General features: G+C 33.5%; 3 protein-coding genes across 9 annotated transcripts; 1 reads left to right on the top strand and 2 right to left on the bottom strand.

Annotated features, from left to right (window-relative positions):
* Positions 1-1,545: 1,545 nt before the first annotated feature.
* Positions 1,546-2,499, bottom strand: LOC120777375 (tax1-binding protein 3 homolog). The gene is made up of 3 exons (XM_040108663.1): positions 2,291-2,499; positions 2,114-2,242; positions 1,546-2,061 (listed from the first exon to the last, which is right to left on the bottom strand). Exons 1-3 carry the CDS (start codon positions 2,342-2,344, stop codon positions 1,873-1,875), a joined length of 372 nt encoding a protein of 123 aa, XP_039964597.1. The 5' UTR covers positions 2,345-2,499; the 3' UTR covers positions 1,546-1,872.
* Positions 2,500-4,659: 2,160 nt separating this feature from the next.
* On the top strand, positions 4,660-7,216 carry LOC120778942 (putative protein tag-52). Of its 3 annotated transcripts, none has more exons than XM_040111001.1 (5): positions 4,660-4,840; positions 4,897-5,433; positions 5,606-6,098; positions 6,154-6,205; positions 6,836-7,216. In XM_040111001.1, the coding sequence occupies exons 1-5, from the start codon at positions 4,699-4,701 to the stop codon at positions 7,214-7,216; spliced, it is 1,605 nt and encodes a 534-aa protein (XP_039966935.1). In that variant the 5' UTR covers positions 4,660-4,698. The 3 variants fall into 3 exon arrangements, with proteins under 3 accessions (XP_039966935.1, XP_039966936.1, XP_039966937.1); XM_040111002.1 differs by lacking the exon at positions 6,836-7,216 and adding an exon at positions 6,284-6,346; XM_040111003.1 differs by lacking the exon at positions 4,660-4,840 and having other exon boundaries at positions 5,042-5,130; positions 5,247-5,433.
* Positions 7,217-8,207: 991 nt separating this feature from the next.
* On the bottom strand, positions 8,208-18,032 carry LOC120778949 (uncharacterized protein F13E9.13, mitochondrial). Of its 5 annotated transcripts, none has more exons than XM_040111016.1 (5): positions 17,969-18,032; positions 10,332-10,409; positions 9,057-9,139; positions 8,568-8,994; positions 8,208-8,511 (listed from the first exon to the last, which is right to left on the bottom strand). In XM_040111016.1, the coding sequence occupies exons 2-5, from the start codon at positions 10,405-10,407 to the stop codon at positions 8,276-8,278; spliced, it is 822 nt and encodes a 273-aa protein (XP_039966950.1). In that variant the 5' UTR covers positions 10,408-10,409; positions 17,969-18,032; the 3' UTR covers positions 8,208-8,275. The 5 variants fall into 5 exon arrangements, with proteins under 5 accessions (XP_039966950.1, XP_039966949.1, XP_039966948.1 ...); XM_040111015.1 differs by lacking the exon at positions 17,969-18,032 and adding an exon at positions 17,800-17,911; XM_040111014.1 differs by lacking the exon at positions 17,969-18,032 and adding an exon at positions 17,755-17,762.
* Between the last annotated feature and the right edge of the window lie 529 nt (positions 18,033-18,561).

Raw genomic sequence — 18,561 nt, 5'->3', positions numbered from 1 at the left:
AAAAGCGTGCCACCCTAGCATGAGCGCCACACTCCCTTTGTCTTCCCTCGTAGGCCCCTAACCCTCACCTACATAAAAACCGTTTTGGGCGACAAAATAGTATTGTATTATTGTGAATGCAATCAAATGAGCAGAAAAACACTGAATATGAATATGAAAAATTCAATGAGCAAATTTTTAATATGAGGAAAGCGCTTAGAAATATGTGCACTAGCTCTTCTGTAAATTAAATGTTCCATGCTTTAAATCAGGAATTATTATTTAAATAACTGAAAGTTTTTAGTATTATTATTTTCAATAAGCTAAGATGCTATCGGTACTAATCAAGCCACAAAAACAGACGACGTGAAAGATAACGGGACTTTTGTTGCGCACCGAAGAAATATGGCACATGCGTCAAAAATGTACGCTCATCTCGTTTCAGCTCTAGTTATTGTATCATGCACCCCTCGAATTTAAATAAAAACACGTTTTTTTATAGAAAAGCAATCTCATTAAAGATAACTTTTGGAGATTTTTCAACTATTTGCATTTTTGGTAATAAGCTAGGAAAAGCGAAAAAAATAAAAACGCAAACTATTATTAAATTGCACAATAAAGGTGTAAAATAGCCCTCAAATAGTAAAACCTGTAGGTAGAACTTGAACATAAGGTCGGACAATTATCCAAAACTTTGTAATCGAAGAAATATTCAGTTCTTAGCTAAGATCTGAGCGTTTTTCTACGCTTTCACAATAATAATTTAATTTGCAGAGTTGCGTAGACTTATAACGGCTGGTTTACATTCATAGATACCTAAACGTATTCATGCGTAATCATATGGTGCATTTTGAGCCAAATGCCCCACGGGCCTATATACTTATGTATATGTACATATAGTTACACCATCCACCTCACCTCAACACATCATCATACCCAACCCTTCCAATGCAATTGATCCAATACTATAAAAACAATAAGTGCACAAATAAAGGGTGCAGGGTGCCAGCCCAAAATTGTTGTCTATATAACTGCTAGCGATCTCTTCTACCACCACATGCATCCGACATTAATCCCATAAATAAACCTTTCTAACCATACCATATTTCTATTCATCTTGCTGCTAATTCGGGCAAATTTGGGTGTTTGCGATTATGCATATGCTGATGTAAGGCGTATTCGACAAATGGACAGAAGAAACTGAACCGATTAATAAAAGTTTGGCTGCATTTGTAACTCGAGGGCAAATCTGATTGAACTAAAGGTTTTCTCTCAAATTTTCAACCGATTTCGTCAAGTATCATGCAAAATATGATTTCCACCTTTTTGTTGGTATAAGTTCCCTGCAATAGGTTGTCTGTTCTTTGGTTTTCTCCTGAGAAAAGTTATGTCTACATAGAGCTGAAGCTAATAATGTACATTGATGAACCGAATTTATTCTTTCTATCTTTGAAATAATGACTCTGTAGAACTAGTTACTTAATTTTTTATTTATCACAATCTTTACATTAAATATAATACTTAAATAAGTTGTGCACTTTAAATCATATTGACAAACACAGAACCTGAATTTTTGTATTAGTTTAATAATCCATTATCTGAAATTGCTTGTTTTTAAGCAAAGAAAACATAAAACTGAAATGTATAATGCAATTATATAATATATGTAAAAAATCTACTGAACTATGCCATCTACTGAAGTCTGACGAGTCGCGTTTTACATACTTTTTTTGTTCAACTGCTTTATCGATTAAATATAAAATTAATGCCGCTGGATCGTCAAATTAAGTTGACATCCCATTCCGACAACGGTGTTTAATTTAATCAATTTGAGATAAAATACCCATTTGCTCTTGAGACAATTTAATGACATAAATGTGAAGGAGTTAATACTTATGTGGAAGTTACTCCCTTTCTGGCAACGAGCATATTTAGTACTGGGTTTTTTCGGATATAGCTTACGGCCTTTTTATGTGTTACCATTGTAAAATCATAGCCATTGCACTGCAAAATTTTGTCATGGATGCGAAGACCAGCTCGGGAAGCTGGACTCTTATCGTGCACTTCAGTAACATAAATTCCCTGTAAAATACATACGATTAAAATAAGTTTGATGGAAATGTTACTTACTAACATAATCCGTATATCCTTGAGGACTTTTTTTGAAGTCTTGATCAATACCCCCACCTATTTTAAAGCCACATTTCAGTATTTCTCTGCCTTCTCTATCGTAATCTTTCTCTTTGTGAAGAGTTATTGGGATCTAAAAGATAGTTTGTTATATACAATACAAAACATAACATTTACTTACACTTAAGCATTCCATCGCCGTTCCGGCCTGATGTTGAAAAGCCATTTTCGCCATTATGAATTCCGAAATTTATGCCTAATCTTCCCGTGAGAAAGTGTACTATATCCAATAGCTCAGGATTTTTATTCTTTTTGTTTAAGTCCCCTTTACGATGGTTTAAGTATCACTATTGAACAATCGATTACAAACAATATTCGATACTTCGATAACCATGTACCCATTACTATTGACAAGCTGTGTTCCTGAACTAAAAAAAGGTTATAATTTTTGTATAAATTTCAAAATAACATAAAAAACTTAACGATATCGTTGAAATACCAACTGTAGTTTGGGTACAATGGTAAAATTAACGGAATAAAATGTAAAAAGAAAGGTTAAATTATTGTCAAATACTTTATTCAAGCTTTGAACAATCCGAAAACGTTATTCACACACCAAAAAAGTCTTCTCTTAAAGTGGCCATATACGACACACATATGTATGCGTTCGATCGGTATGTATTCTATAGCGATTTACTCGTGTATGGGCTTGTGCACATATCAATCCATGTTCGCGAAAATGTTTGATTTTTTACGATCGGTGTGCACACATGTATGTCATGTAAGGCGCTGTGTGCACACAAAATCTCATTTTTCTCGTGTCCCCGAATGGGAAAGACCGCGGACGAACAATTTTCCCATGCACCAAGCCAGCGTAGCCCCTGTCTTTTAAATCGCTGAACTATGTGGGCAACGCGCAAAGGACCATAAATCTTTCGCAGAACTTTTCTTTCGAAAACTCGCAACGTCGACTCACCAGTCGTTGTCATCGTCAAAGCCTCTGCACCGTATAGCAGGACGGGGATAATGAGTGACTTATAGAGTTTGGTTTTTGTTCGTCGAGAGAGGACTTTACTTTTCAATTGCCTACTCAGTCCAAAGTAGCACCTGTTGGCAAGAATAATCCTGCGTTGAATTTCCAAGCTGTCATTGTTGGTGGTATTTACACTGGTTCCAAAATAGATGAAATTATCTACGACTTCAAAGTTATTATATTTCGTCTTGCCCTCGTTCACTACCAGATCCATTTGCTTTGCTTCCTTGTCCAGTTTGGAGAAAGCAGAACTAACGGTGCGGGTGTTGAGGCCGGTGATATCAATATCATCGGCTTACGCCAGCAGCTGTACACTCTTATAAAAGATTAAGTTCGGCGGTTCGAATAATTTTCTCCAGCAGCACCTACTCACTTTAGCTCGCCTTCAAACGGATGTTCTTTGGCTACTCAGAGGATACTGGTCAAAGACCGGAAGTCGTGAGCTGCCTGAGCCATATGTAAAAGAGTCGTTTTTGGCCCCTCCCAAGTAAATGGCGATAAGAGAACTGCTTCATCACATTAATTTTAAAATTTGAGAATTTTTAACTTTTCAGAAAGTACTACTGGAATTTAATTGTACTGGAAAATCTTCGTTAAGGAAAATAATACTTGAATAAATATAAATCGGAGTTTTTCAATACTATGGGGGGATTCTCTTGCTCTTGCAAGATTGCAGATTGCAATAATCCTATGCGGAAATATACAAGGGCACGAGAGCACCCATTGCAAAATCTAATGATATATGAACGGCTGCTTCAGTCAATTTATTGTAAATGCCAATTGTGCATGGCTATTGTGAATTGGCGCACCTTCTGCATTTATTCTTAACAAAAAAAAACTGTAACAAATCTCTTTAGTTTAAATATCGGTTTAAAATTTACCTTCCTCAACAATTTAACGTCAAAATATGTATTTAAGTTAAATGAGAGCTAGCACAGGGTTACAAACGAGTCATTGCCCGAAAATAAACGTTCTGGTCTGACATATTTTACAGCCATTGCAAATAATTTTCTGTGTGTGTTTGTTGAAATTCTGCAATTCGTGCACCGTGCAAAGGTTTTGCAAGAGCAAGAGAGTCCCCCTTATATATTAAGATATAAGTACGTATGTATATCGAATGCAGATAGCGTAGTAGTAGGCGAGCACGTTGCCTAATATTCCCAATTCATGAATTTGAAATGCAATGATCTCAAAAACTATAACTTTTCTCTTCATAATCTGGAGAACGTCTTCTGTCAACTCATACCTATTTAAAAAGCGTATTCGCGAGATACTTTTTTAAAATTATCTCTAAAGTTATGTTGAAATAAACTTAATGAACAATAACTCATATTGGGAATCTATTCTATATTTAATTCGTTCGATAAGTTTAGAAATACGCCTTGTGTGGCTTGAAACATATTCTGTACAAGTTGCGAGTACTTGCCCTATGTTCACAACATAATTTTAAGCCTAACACATTTTGACATGACGTCAAAATCATCGTAAAGGTAAATATCGATTATTTATCTTTTGGCGCTATTGTTAATTTTGTTTTGAATTAACGTTTCTGAAAAATGATATCTGCTGCTGCAAGTAGAAAGAGTCCTTTTGGGAATAAAAATGAGCCTTTCCAAGTGCCGTCAGCCATGCTCAACTTAAATAGAGAACTCCATCAAGTTCTACAAGAGCGTAATCGGATGAAAATTTGTAATACGAGTAAGTTAAGGATTAAGTAACACTCATTATTTTGCTGCAGTATATTAATTTTATAGGATTATATGGCAGTGGATTATCGCAAAAAAATGAGCGGGAAAAAATAAAAACTTTAAGGTTTAAGGCTGTGGATGAAATAATTTCATCTGAAAGAAGTTACCTTCGCCAATTGGAAGTTCTTATGAACTATTTCATTAAACCTATTAAGTTACATACATTCATTGATGATCGTAACCATTCTTTCTTATTTGGACAAATTGAAATGATATATAATTTGAATGGGGAATTACTGCGTGAGTTGGAAGAAAATAAAGATAAAGTTGCAAAAGCCTTTCTTAAGATGGCTCCATTTTTAAAATTGTATTCTGTTTACGCCTTTGATTTCCAAAATGCACTGCTTTTGCTACAGGAAATTTCGAATAAAAATCCGGCTTTTCGCAAATTTGTTGTCCAGACTGAGACACGTCCTGAAGTACAACAAACTTTAAATTCCTTGATGATAATTCCAATACAACGCTTACCTCGATATAAATTACTTTTAGAACAAGTACTTTTGTATACAAGCCCATCTGAGACTGATTTTAAATTGTTAAAAGGTAAGAGTCTTTAAATCTTATATATCGTCAATTTTCAGCAAAGAACTTTAAAAAAGTAAAAAGAAAAAATAGAAAAAAATAATCGCAATATCTTTAAAAACAATTTATCAAAAAATTTATAACGCTTTACGTTAATTCTTGTTTTAAAAACTACTATTTAAATGGTATTTAGATTCTGTAAAGCAAATCACATCAATTGTATCGCATATAAATTCATGTGTGGAGGATCAAGAAGTAACTTTAATGCTTCTTAATTTACAAAACTCGCTTTTGAATCGATCACCTAAAATTGTTAAACCTTCAAGGAAAATTGTTAAAGAAGGACTACTGCATAAAATTTCTCGGACTGGATCTCAGATAAAACGGTATTGTGTTCTAATGTCTGACATATTTTTGTACTGTAAAATATTAAAGGATCGTGAAATAAACACTACGGTAGAAAATGCTTTGGAGTGCTGTTGCATTTTTCCTTTGAAGAAGTGTAAAGTGTATGAACTGTTCTCAGACAGTTTTAAAATTACTTGTCAAGGCGATGCTGTAATATTCAGTTCATCGGATATACAACTTGTACATTCATGGATAAACAGTATTCGGGATACAATAGATGTACATATCCAGTGTAGAAAGACATTGCGAAAGGAATCTAGTAAACGCAAACCTACCAGGTGTATAATTTTTCTATATAAAATTTGGAAAGATTTAACAATTATACCTTTCTAGGAAGAAGAATATTAGACATTTTGAAAACGATTACCCAAGCAGAAAAATATCGGTACGTACGAAATATGATAATTCTTTTAACGAACACAACATTACATATTATTATATTTTTTAAAACTTGAATTTTCAGTAATAGGCAGGGTTGCAAATTATGCCTTACAATTTTTTTATTTTGTACTCTCAAAAACCGGACTTTAAAATAAAATAAAATAAAAAACAATTTAATCTCAAATACAAGATAGAAAAATATTAAACATTTGCTTGATTTAAGAAAATAAAATACAAAAAAAAATTAAAATATTGGATTAAAAAAATTATATCTCAAGCATATAATTAAGAACTAAAACTGGAAATTGTAGCGTATGCGCCTTCGTGTTCTCCCATTTTGAACTAGAGCTTGCATGAACCATCATCTTCAACATTTTAGATCCTTCTTTTACACATACAAAAGGTTTATGGTACATATATTTTATCAATTTCATATTCTAAGAGCATGGAATAATAATTAAATTTTCAATTTTTAACTTTGATTTTTTTGAATTGATAAAATCGCAACCCTTGTCATAGGGTAGAGTAGTTATGATTGTAACACTATATAAAATGTGCACCGCTTCGGCGCGCAATTGTGTTTTAACCATTAGAAGTTTTATTTTTGTATTATTAATTAACTAACACATTTCAGCAACACGTAAAACGCAAAAGTTACCTGGAAATTGACGATAAAGCAATTGGCTGTTTTCCGTTCAAGAAAAATCGCTATCAGTCAAATATAAACTTAGCGGTTTTACCGGTCGAATGCAGTGATAGTGAAAGTGATATTAAACGCAAAGGGAGTTCTGGATTTAATACCATGACACTTTTAGAGAATCAAAATTTGATCACGGTACCTTCACCACAGCAAGAACATGACTATGTTGTGCAACAACCTCTTCATAAACGAGTAAAATTTGATTTCAAAGAAAATAATACATGTTACACAGATGAGAAATTTGTAACTAAAAATTTTGATACAAAAGTGTCTTTGACTGATAAAATATATAAGTTTTTTGCTAATTTATTTTAACATACATATGCGTGTTTTGATTATAGAAAATAAAATTTGAAATATCTAATTATAACTTAGCTTAAAGTGAATCTACATAACTTGCATAAGCGTATTCGAGCCGCTGACAAATGTATAGAATACACATTTGCTGTACATATGATGAGCTCTATAGCTTAAGCGTGCTTACGCATACAACTGTGAAAAATTCGCACTTGAATTCGAAAATGCATATAAGATGCGCCTCCGCACAAGTATACCCGACTTCCCCCAATTCGTTACGAATATTCTAAAGCAAAATATATGCTGTAATCAATCTTAAGAAAATTTAGTAGATTGACTTCAAACGATTTTTTTTACGGGTTGAGTTGATATCGACAATACCGAATTTCATTTGAGTTGAAAACGGTTATAGGTGTCATAATAAATTACACTATTCGGTTTTTTCTGTCATATGTTTACTCGTTTTAAAATGTCATATAGAGCGAAACTGTTTTATTCGCATAGAGGTTGGAATTTTTATACTTTCATGCGCTAGAGAGCGTAAACAAAAGAACCACTTAATGGAACTGTGAGCTATAATGACGCTTTTGTATACGCCTGCGATTGTTATATGGTTTCAGCTTCTCTATATACTATATAATAGCACCAAACAAAATTTTTCAAAATAAAAGAAAGTCCTAAAAAAATACATCAGGGACCGAGAACACGTTGTCGAATAAGGAAATTTCAAATTTCTAAAGTGCGTATTCGATAGCGGGTACAACGATCCGAAAACAAAAAAAAAATACCTGAATTTCGTTCGTTAACGTGTGCCGCGATTCCGGCCCAGATGTATTTTAATCCGGGAGACTGCTATTCTGTTAAAGAAAGTTACAAATTTTATTTCGTTAAACAAAAATGTAAACACTGAAATATAGAAAATATTGCACATGATAGATAGGATTTTTATATAGATAATTTTTATTTTTATAAAATTTTAACAATAAATTATAAAATTATTCTACAAATACAAAAGATTTGATTGTGCCATGTCAACAACCTCTCACTAAACAGAGGTATTTTAATTCATGGTCTTAATTAATTTCTTAATTTTTCTATTTCCTCCATAAACTTATTAATAGATTTTTCACATAGACTATTCGCCCAGAAGCCATTGAGCTTAAAAGAGGAACCAACAATGACTGCCTGGGCCCTTTCATAATATTGCCTTAAATTTGTATTTGTCACCCCAGAGCCTATTATCAAGGGAGTACTAATGTTACCCGCTACCTCATCCACATCTTCCATATTAGCCGCACAACCTGTTGATTTGCCTAAAAATAATTAAACAATTTTATATTTATTTACTCATTGCTTAAATAGTATTGACCTGTTATCACTACACCATCCGTTAAAAAAAACTCTGCTGCTTTCGCGGTCTCTAATAATGTGACATCATGTGTAATGGCATGGGAACTGTGTTTCTTTTTTAAATCGGTGAAGATCAGAACATTTTCAGCATCAATATACTTTCTATAGCGCAATATCTCCCCAGCGCAAGCATCTGTATAACCTTCATCTGCCACATGTGCAAATACAAAGCCTTCTGCGCGAATGAATTGTAAATCACATGCTTTTGCGACGGCTAACGCTTGTTTGTTGCCGCAAGCCAGTATTTGAAGTCCACAAGGTAGAGCGGATGGAACTATTTGACGAATTTCGTTTGATATTCTCGATAGACAAGCAACGGTTTCTGGGCCTAAAAGCCGATTTTGTATATAAGGTACATCATGCATATTTTCTATTAAGATGGCATCCTGAGAAATAAAAAAATGGTTGAAAAAATATTGAACGTTGAAAAAATATCAATTATATTCACCACTTTATGTTTGACGTAAATACTTGCTTCCATTTTAGCTTTCTTCACAATTTGCGTCCAATTTCCTTTGTATCCGGGTGTACCTTGATATACATTTACAAAAAAACAAATATTTTAGTTTTGTAACTATTATTGATAAGAAAATAATATATTAGAAAATTATTGGTATATTGATTAAAGGGGTAGGGTTAAATTGTGTAAAAAATATTTATAAAAATAGTTTCTAAAATAAAATAAAATTAGAACCTCTACTGTTCCACAGAATAGAATTTAACTGAGATTTGGACCGTGGTGTAAAGTATATAAGCCTGACTCCCGCCATAAACAAAAAAGTTATTATATTTTAAGCCAACCGATGGTGGTCCGGTAGTATATGACGACAGTATACCCATTCTCATCCATAAATTCATCAATTTTTTTGATATTTTGAAATATGTATTTCATGTTGAAGCAATTTTTAATAAACTAATTTTCAGTAATAAGAATTAACATTTGGAGTAAAACCTTGCACCGATAGTTCGTACTAGGCATCCTAACTCTCAACCAAAAATTATCGAAATTCGAATATAAACTTATTATAATATATACTGTATATATATATATTTAATAATATAAATTTTATTGCGTCCAGATACTTTGTACTCAGTGCCAATATCTGACTTTATTCCGGAAATATCGGTCAATCTTTCAGATATATCAATGAAATTCAGAAAGCAATTTTTCTGAGAATAAAGTTGGGCTTTTGTAAAAATTGTTCCCCTAGTTCAAATATACAGAGCATAAAATTTTTGGAATTTGAGGTTGACATGAAATTCAGAGAGCGACTTTCCGTTAAAAGTTGAAGTTTTCCCCAGATTTCTTAACCTTAAGTTGTTTCTTAACGATTAGTTGAATATGAATGATGTCAGTCTAAACCCAAACCTCTAATATAAAGATATCCGCGCTTCATCTTCATATATTCAATATTTTACTTTTCCTTACTTGTCTTAAATTTTTATTTGCAATCATGCGCCCTATAACCGGCGTACAAATGTATCAGAGTTGTATTATACGAATTGAAATATTTCTCTTCGGAAAGAAATAATAACGATTTGTTTGTTTTATATGCGAAACGGTACAAAATCGAATGTACATGATTAATGAATGAACAGTTGAATACTACTTATTTTGTACCCTGCCATTATATTACAATTGTTATGTTTTTGTATTCATGTGTTGAGATTTTATTATTGAAATGAAATAATTTTTGCAGCCAATTTTATGTACAAAATTTACCTGGCAAAGCATCAACGTGTACCATCGCAATTATATTGCATTTTTTATTACCAAATACTTTCGTAAAGCGATTCATTGCTGTAAAAAACGAAAAACATTATTATTTCAGAAATTTAAAATACGGAAATTATACATACACTTGTGCTCATATAATAAAGGCATTCAGTATTTTTTACATTAAAAAGAACATATATCGCATCAGAAAAAAGTTCCGTTAGCGTAGAGCCGCTGGCGATTTTCAGCGCATTTAAGTATTTTTATTTCGGAGAGTTTTTATCAAAGACGAAAAACTAATGTTTCGAAAAAAAATTTCGAAAAACGAAAAGCGTTTGCTAAAGACCATCTCTGGAAAGACTCCAAATTCTCTTTTTGCCTGTTTGGAGTGACGAATCTAAAATAAACGTATTTGGCAATGATGGAAAACCGCGTTTAAGACGACCCCAAAAACTTACCCCAAGTACACTAAAAAAACTGTGAAATATGGTGGGTCATCGGTGATGGTGTGGCGTTGCTTCACCTCTTCAGGCGTTGGTCCGATTGTTAAAATAGACGGGAAAATGACCGGAGAAATGTACAAAGACACATTGGAGAACAATTTGGACGGTGACTATGTGGACAATTTACCGTTGGCTTGGATTTTTAACACGATAACGACTCCAAGTAGTGCTCACGGCTCTTAAAAATTGGTGTAGTAGCCAAAATATTAAGATTCTGGATTGGCCAGTCCGGACCTAATGTATGGGGGATTATAAAAAGAGGCGTAGCTGCAAGAAAACCTCGCAACAAGGATTTTTTATGGGAAATAATACATACGGAGTGGAACAAAATGTGTAAGTCCCGCCCCAAGCGCTGCACTGAAGTACTACATAATAAAGGATATCCAACTAAATATTAGCTTTTGGTAAGGTATAATTTCAAAAAAAGCCGTATAATTCGAATAAATAAATGTTTCTTAAGGTGACTTAATTATATGAGCACAAGTGTATGTACATATGTAGATCGATACTTCCAAAAAAATTAAATATATTCGTGAAAATTACTGTAGAAATAAAACGTTGAGGAACATTGAATGCTACTTCAACGTCCTACTATTATTTGTTAAGAATTAGCAAGCTGGAGGGATCACATCTAGTATGTTCCATTTGAAAAAAATTAAAATAGGCTGGCCCATTTAAACTGTGTAAAAACGAATCGGTAAAAACTTTTCCTATTTTCCATTTTTTTTTATTCGTGTGAAGGTTTGTTTCCAATGGCAATTTTACTATGGAAATTGAAGAACGAGTTAGCATGAAATTTTGGAAGTGGAATCACGTCTACGGAATCTTTGAAAAGCATGGAGCATGAAAATGGATTCGTTTCTTTCGGAAGCAGCGAGCGCTGGTGGAAGATCGTCGACTGATTATTCTGTCTTCAATCTCGAGCGGTCATTTGAGGACGATCGAGACAACAATCTTTCTAGAACGGAACTCCCATTTTTGGAGGATGAAGATCCTTCAGGTTTATCTCCAATAAGCGAGGGCGGCATCCGCAAAACGTTTGCTTCGTTTTGAAAGGACGATGCCGATGTTGTTCTTATCCAGAAGCCTCAGGACTAAAAACGAGGAGCCATAAGCTATTGACGCCCAACAATACAAGTAGAATCAGAGCTTGTTTTCTGGCTTCAAACGAACTAAATGTTTTCCTCCTACCGTTAATTTCAGTAACGATGACCTAGTGAGTACTAGGTCCGAGGTCGATACCAGAGAATTCTGGCTTGTATTAGCCAATACGCCAAACGATGGCGAGATGGAGCCACCCCTGATTGGTTTGAACGTGAACTTAAACTATCTGGAAAAGTTCGGACATAAACAAGAGTCACTTTTTGAGTTAATTGTTGGTATTGAAGATCTTTTTGTTAGTAACAGGGGAAACACTCCTACTTTTGTAACTGCGGGTAGGAAAGAACGGTATTAGTGTAGCTTGGATGTTATATAAAGTAACACTTTCTATATACAGCTAAGGCTGCATTTAGGAAGACCAAAAGGTCACTTTGAGAGCCTTATGCGAAAGCGTGAAGGGTTGTCATGAACCCTCTAGGTTTAAGCTTATTCTCGTAAATAATCCTATCCCACTGAGTTATCTGAGAGATGGGTTTGGAAACTCAGCTGTAATGAGCAGTCGCTACGGCTACTTGTGGCTGCTCACTTTCGCTAAACCTTTCTACAAAAGAATGCAAGGCTATGTAGTGTTCTCAGACCTTCTAGACAAGCTCCGTCTCATGTTGGCTATGAACTCTTTTGAACCATTTATATCTCCGGGGCCCGACGACATTATACCTGCACAAATTCAGCGTGCAACAAAGGTATGCAGTTAGTTGGACTCATCTATGTGGCGGCTTGGATGCAGGTTAGAGTAGCGTTCGTCGCGAGGGCCGGTAAAAGCTCTCAGATTACTCTTTAGACCTATCAGTCTCTCCTCGTTTTTATTGAAAACAGGTCGATCATCACTTCATTGTACTCGGTAGTATCCTGGCGGCAGGAGGACCTAATACATACAGATTATGCTGAGCGTACCTTTCTTGATATCCAGGAGGCCTTCAACAATTAAGGTTGTTACCCAAAAGGTATCTAAATTTGGTTACCAAGAGAGTTAAGAGTAACCTTAAGAGAAAACGGCATGATGACAAAAATAATATGCATAGAAAAAAATTACAAAATATATTTTTATTCATGAGATTCACGGAAGCACGTGACCAATAAAGCAAAGACATTTCATGCATACTAGCAAGCTGCGCGCATATCTCCACGCATGCGTGTATTTTCACAAGGAACCTGAAAAACATAAATTCAAACAATTTCTAGACAAGTCTTAGACATTCACATTGACTTCGGCATCATCACAAAATGTGATTTCACTTGAAGCGAGGAGAATAGTTTGATTGCATGTTGTTGTTTTTCTCATGATGCTTGGAATTTCTTTCACATTAAAACTGATTCATAAGAAATTTCACTTTAAAAGTTGATGTACGATAATATTTGAACTGATTCCATTTTTGGCACCAGCTTATATTATCAAGAAAATGTTCTTATTATAATATTATATATATTCACTTTAGCACCGAGATTATGGGGGAAGGCTTTATAGGTTTTCATTTCTCGAGTCCTACTCCACCGATTTCAACCAAATTCTACGTTATACTGGCATTATTATTTCCAATTCCATCTGATCCTTTCCCTTTAGAGTATAGAAATCAAGCACCAATGAATACAAGGGGAAAATATTTTGTACGAATAGTGCTATTGCAGTGTGGCACCCTATTACCAAAAATTGTCCAAATCGAATCAAAACTATTCAAGCCCCTAGGTACCAAATATGTTTACCAGACTTCCTATTACGAACTTTTTACCGAAAATATCGGCCAATCTGTACGACATATTACAGAAATTCAGAGAGAATACTTTTCTAATAATAGAATGCCTGTATGTCAAAAATGCGCTAAATCAGATCAATAATTACTTTAGTCCCTATATATGTAATAGACATATTAAAAAAAAAAACATTTTTTTTTTCAAAATTACGCCATTTTGTTAATTTTTAATATTTTTTAAAGATCGTAGGTCATTGTTAGGAAATATTTTTAAATTTAATTTTAATTTTTTTGTTTCAACTACTCGTTCGGCCGGAATTATGTCAGCAGTTGGGTCACTTTTTTTTGGCACCTCCGAAGACAGCCCATAACTCCGTTATTTTTCAAAATTTTTGTAAAAAAAAAATTTTAAATATAGCTGAAAATATACCTTATTACGTTCAAAGAAGTTCGAAACATTCAATCGAGTACTTTCTTTAAAAAAAAATTCACGAAAATCGCCTAATTTTTTATGCTTTACACTGGCATAGCCCCTTAAGGCGAAGATTAAAAAATCTGAATAACCAGTGGTATATGTTAAAGTTATACGAATTGACCGCTTCCGACAAATAATGAATAGAAAATCTTAATGTTATATTTCAATTGGGTATCTCAAAAACGGGCGGTCAAGTTTTTATGATCCCTAAAAAACTTCTGTTTGATACATAACTGCAATTGATTGTCTGCAAATCCAGATATGACTCCATTGAAAAACATTTGGAATACACCAAATAAATTTAAAGAATCTCTTAGAGAGAAGCACGGAAGGTAAGGCGTTCTTTCTGACATACGCTTTCATTTTTTCACTTCGTTGTAAAAGTATGAATTGTCAAGCAAGGAAAGTTAAAGCACTAACCATGAAAGTACCATGCGATCACAAATGCAATAAACACGTGAAATTTGCTGCACGGCATTGCTACCAAATGTGTATTGTGTTTTCATTGATGTTGAAAATTACGTTAAAAAAGAGATCCAAAATCTTTATGTCCCATTTTTAAAGTAAGGGAGTAGTAGTTTTAAAAAATTGTCGCATCAAAATTTATTATTTGGTAAACTCATTAGTTAAGTTCAAGTGTAACCGAACATTTTATACTTTTGTAATTTGCAAGGATCAAAGGGGCTAAATACCTTCAAATGATGGCAAAGCAAGTGAGGAAGGGCTAAGTTAGGGTATAGCAGAATCTGTAACTCTTGCAACTTCTAAGGAATAAAGCCAAGGCAATGCCTTCAAGTACATAAGGCTTGTTAGTTATATGGGGTCTAGGGCAAGTTTTCACCCGATTTTATTCATTCTCAGCACATAGATGAATCGTTAATATAAAAACACGCTCCCTCAATTTTATTAAGCTATCTCACATATTGGCCGATATATGCGGTATAAAGTCAACCGGAAGTTCGAAAACTTTCATATTAGGTATATGGGGGCTAAGGGAAGTATTGAGTCGATTCAACCCATTTATAACACATAACTATCAGAAAGGATTCTCTTCAAATTTCAAGTATATTTACTCGCACATTAAAGTCAACTATAGGTTTTATTTAAAAGTAGGCGGAGTCACGCCTACTGTCCAATTTGCTCCTTTAAATACCTTTTATATCTGGCTTATCATTTATTTGCCCATTGTCGGTAGGAATTATTATAATATTTTCAGAAATAAGCGTATTTGGTTGTAGCTGTAGTGGTTTCGGAGATATCTACGTGAAACTTATTGGAGGGTCTTTTTTTTGCCCAGAGAGGCCCCAGCTACAACGAACGCCAGACAGACATCCGGTTTCCAACTTGTCTCGCCATCATGATTATATGTATGTAGTATATATACATATGTATGTGTGTATATTTTTTGCTAACCTATCTCGATTAGTTTTAGGTGATACAAACAACAGTTAGGCGAAAGAAACTTTTTGTAGATTTTGCAAGGGTATAAAAATAGAATTTGTTTTAACTGAAGTTGTTATTAACAGTTCAGCCAGAAGCTTTAAGAAAAGTTATGAAAATAATAATGCCTATTTTTTCCCAAACGGACAATCCTCCGAGCACACCGTTTCTAAAATTAAAATAATATGGAATTGCATACATGCAGATGTTATGTAAATTTTATAATAGCATTCCCGGATTTCGGGGCTAAAATGGGTATGTATGGATAGATGAGGTCCTCCAGATTAAGAAAATATATACAGTGGACCAATAAAGTTTACATACACCTAATTCCATTAAATTCCGACACGTTTATTTGTTTCAAAATTAATAAATTTTGTGGTTTTTTTCTATCCATTTCAAGATATGTATATTTAACATTAAACATAGCATATCAAAATATTTTTTTTTTTTTACACAAATAAAAAAAATTAAAGTTAAAGCTTAAAATGAGCATAATTTATATCAAAAAAGTTTACGTACACTTATGATTGTTTACATAAAAAAAAGTAATTACAATACTTTTAACGGTTTTTGGCCTACATTTTGTTGCTATTACTGTCCATAGACATCGTTGTATGCTCCTCACTCGATTTCTAGAATTATTTCCGGATATTTTGACCCACTAAGTCCATGATCCAGCATTTTGGCCTTATTTTGATGAAATTCGATGTTTTCGAATACGGTTTTCCAAAAAGTTCCAGATATTTTGAATAGGATTAATTTCTAGTGATTGCGGGACCTATGGAGTTATTTTTATTTCCATAACAACCATTCATGTGCAAGATAAGACATGTATTTTAGGTCGGTATCCTGTTGGAAATTGGTTTTGCTGCTATGAACAGCCGATTTAAGCACACTTAAAATTTAAATTTTTTTCCTAAAATGTTCAGATACATATGCTTATCCATGTTTTCACTAATAAAGTCCAAATGTTTAACTCTAGATGCAACCATAAACCCGCAAACCATAACATTACCCCCATAGTGCTCTACCATTGGCAATACATTTTGTCCTTGCGACTCTTCATTGATCTTTCTCCACACTTTTCGTGATCTATTCGAACCAAATTTATTAAATTTTGAATCGTCGGTGAACATAATGTTTTCCCAAAACCAATGCGGTTTGTTTAAATATTGTTTAGCAAACGCCGACATTTTATTTTTATTAACCTTATATATGTATGGCTTACGACGCGCGACTCGTCTAATGATAACCAGCACTCTTCAACAAATTCCTTACTGTTTGGGGATTTATTTTTTTGTGTACATTTCAAAAATGTATAAGCATATGTATCTGAGCATTTTAAGAAAAAGATTTAAATTTTAAGTGTGCTTAAATCGGCTGTTAATAGCAGCCATTTCTATTTACCACAGGATAACGACCCAAAACACACAACTTATCTAGTACGTGAATGGTTGTTATGGAAATAAAAATAACTCCACAGGTCCCGCAATCGCTAGACATTAATCCTATTCAAAATATCTGGAACTTTTTGGAAACCCGTATTCGAAAACATCGAATTTCATCAAAATAAGGCCAAAAAGCTGGATCATGGACTTAATGGGTCAAAATATCCGGAAATAATACTAGAAATTGAGTGGGGAGCATACAACGATGTCTATGGACACTAATAGCAACAAAATGGAGGCCAAAACCCGTTAAAAGTATTGTAATTACTTTTGATTTATATAAACAATCATAAGTGTACGTAAACTTTTTTGATATAAATTATGCCCATTTTAAGCTTTAACTTTAATTTTTTTTATTTGTGTAAAAAAAAAAATATTTTGATATGCTATATTTAATGCTAAATATACATATCATGAAATGGATAGAAAAAAACCACAAAATTTATCCATTTTGAAACAAATAAACGTGTCGAAATTTAATAGAACTAGGTGTATGTAAACTTTATTGGTCCACTGTATATATAGTTGCCGCTGATTTATGGTTTTTGAGGTATTTGCATTTAAAGTTCAAAAATTCAACTATTTAAAATGCGTATTTCTCCCATTTATAATGAATTTTACAGTTATATTTTTAACTTTTATGTACACTAACACTTCACTAATTCGTTTCTAACCATTTATTTTATATCCTCCTCCTCTATCCGTTCATACCCATTTTAACCCCGAAATCCGGGGATGCTATTCTAAATCGCAGACCTTAATTTTAAAACATCGTACACACACAAGCCAGGAATCGCATTTCTATTATTTCGAACATATTCTAGAATCGAAATCCTTACAGTAGCATAATTTTAAGGTAGCAATTTAATCTCGCATATACAAATATAATATATGAACATATGACATATGAAACCCAAAAAATTACCTTATTGAGGATGGGTAAACAAACCGATTATCAATAACATATTAGTGATTTGTATGGCGACAACTACACGCTCAATATATGCAATGTTTAGTAAGCAATATCGATGGATCGTGATCCTTTCACAAAATATTGTGACTAAAGTGCTGAATACATAGAGAGCGACACGACATGGCAGCACGACAGTGAACTGTACATGACGTCGTGAATCCTTCTACATGAACATTTGTAAGAAGACAGCGACATAACAATGGACGGCATGTACACAAGAAAACACAGCTGTCCATTTTGCATATACTCAATTTCGTTGTGGCTATACTAATACCTTGCACTTCAATGAAATTTTAATATTTTGTTCAAAGTGAAATTTTTTATGCAAAAAATAAGTAAATAGGTCAATTTATTAGCTTTAAATTATCAATTGTTATTACAAATGATATAATAGAGCTATTTTATGCTTTTATTTGTAAAATAACGTCAGGTTTGTGAGAGCTTTGAATAATATTACATTTTACATATTAGTGGCATCACCACTCTACCTCATCTCTCTACTGTCAACTCTACTGTCGTCCTACTGTCGTTGGCAAATATAAAAA

Source organism: Bactrocera tryoni, chromosome 5 (assembly GCF_016617805.1).
Source record: "Bactrocera tryoni isolate S06 chromosome 5, CSIRO_BtryS06_freeze2, whole genome shotgun sequence".
Lineage (NCBI taxonomy): Eukaryota > Metazoa > Arthropoda > Insecta > Diptera > Tephritidae > Bactrocera > Bactrocera tryoni.
This window is presented reverse-complemented; position numbering and strand designations above follow the sequence as displayed.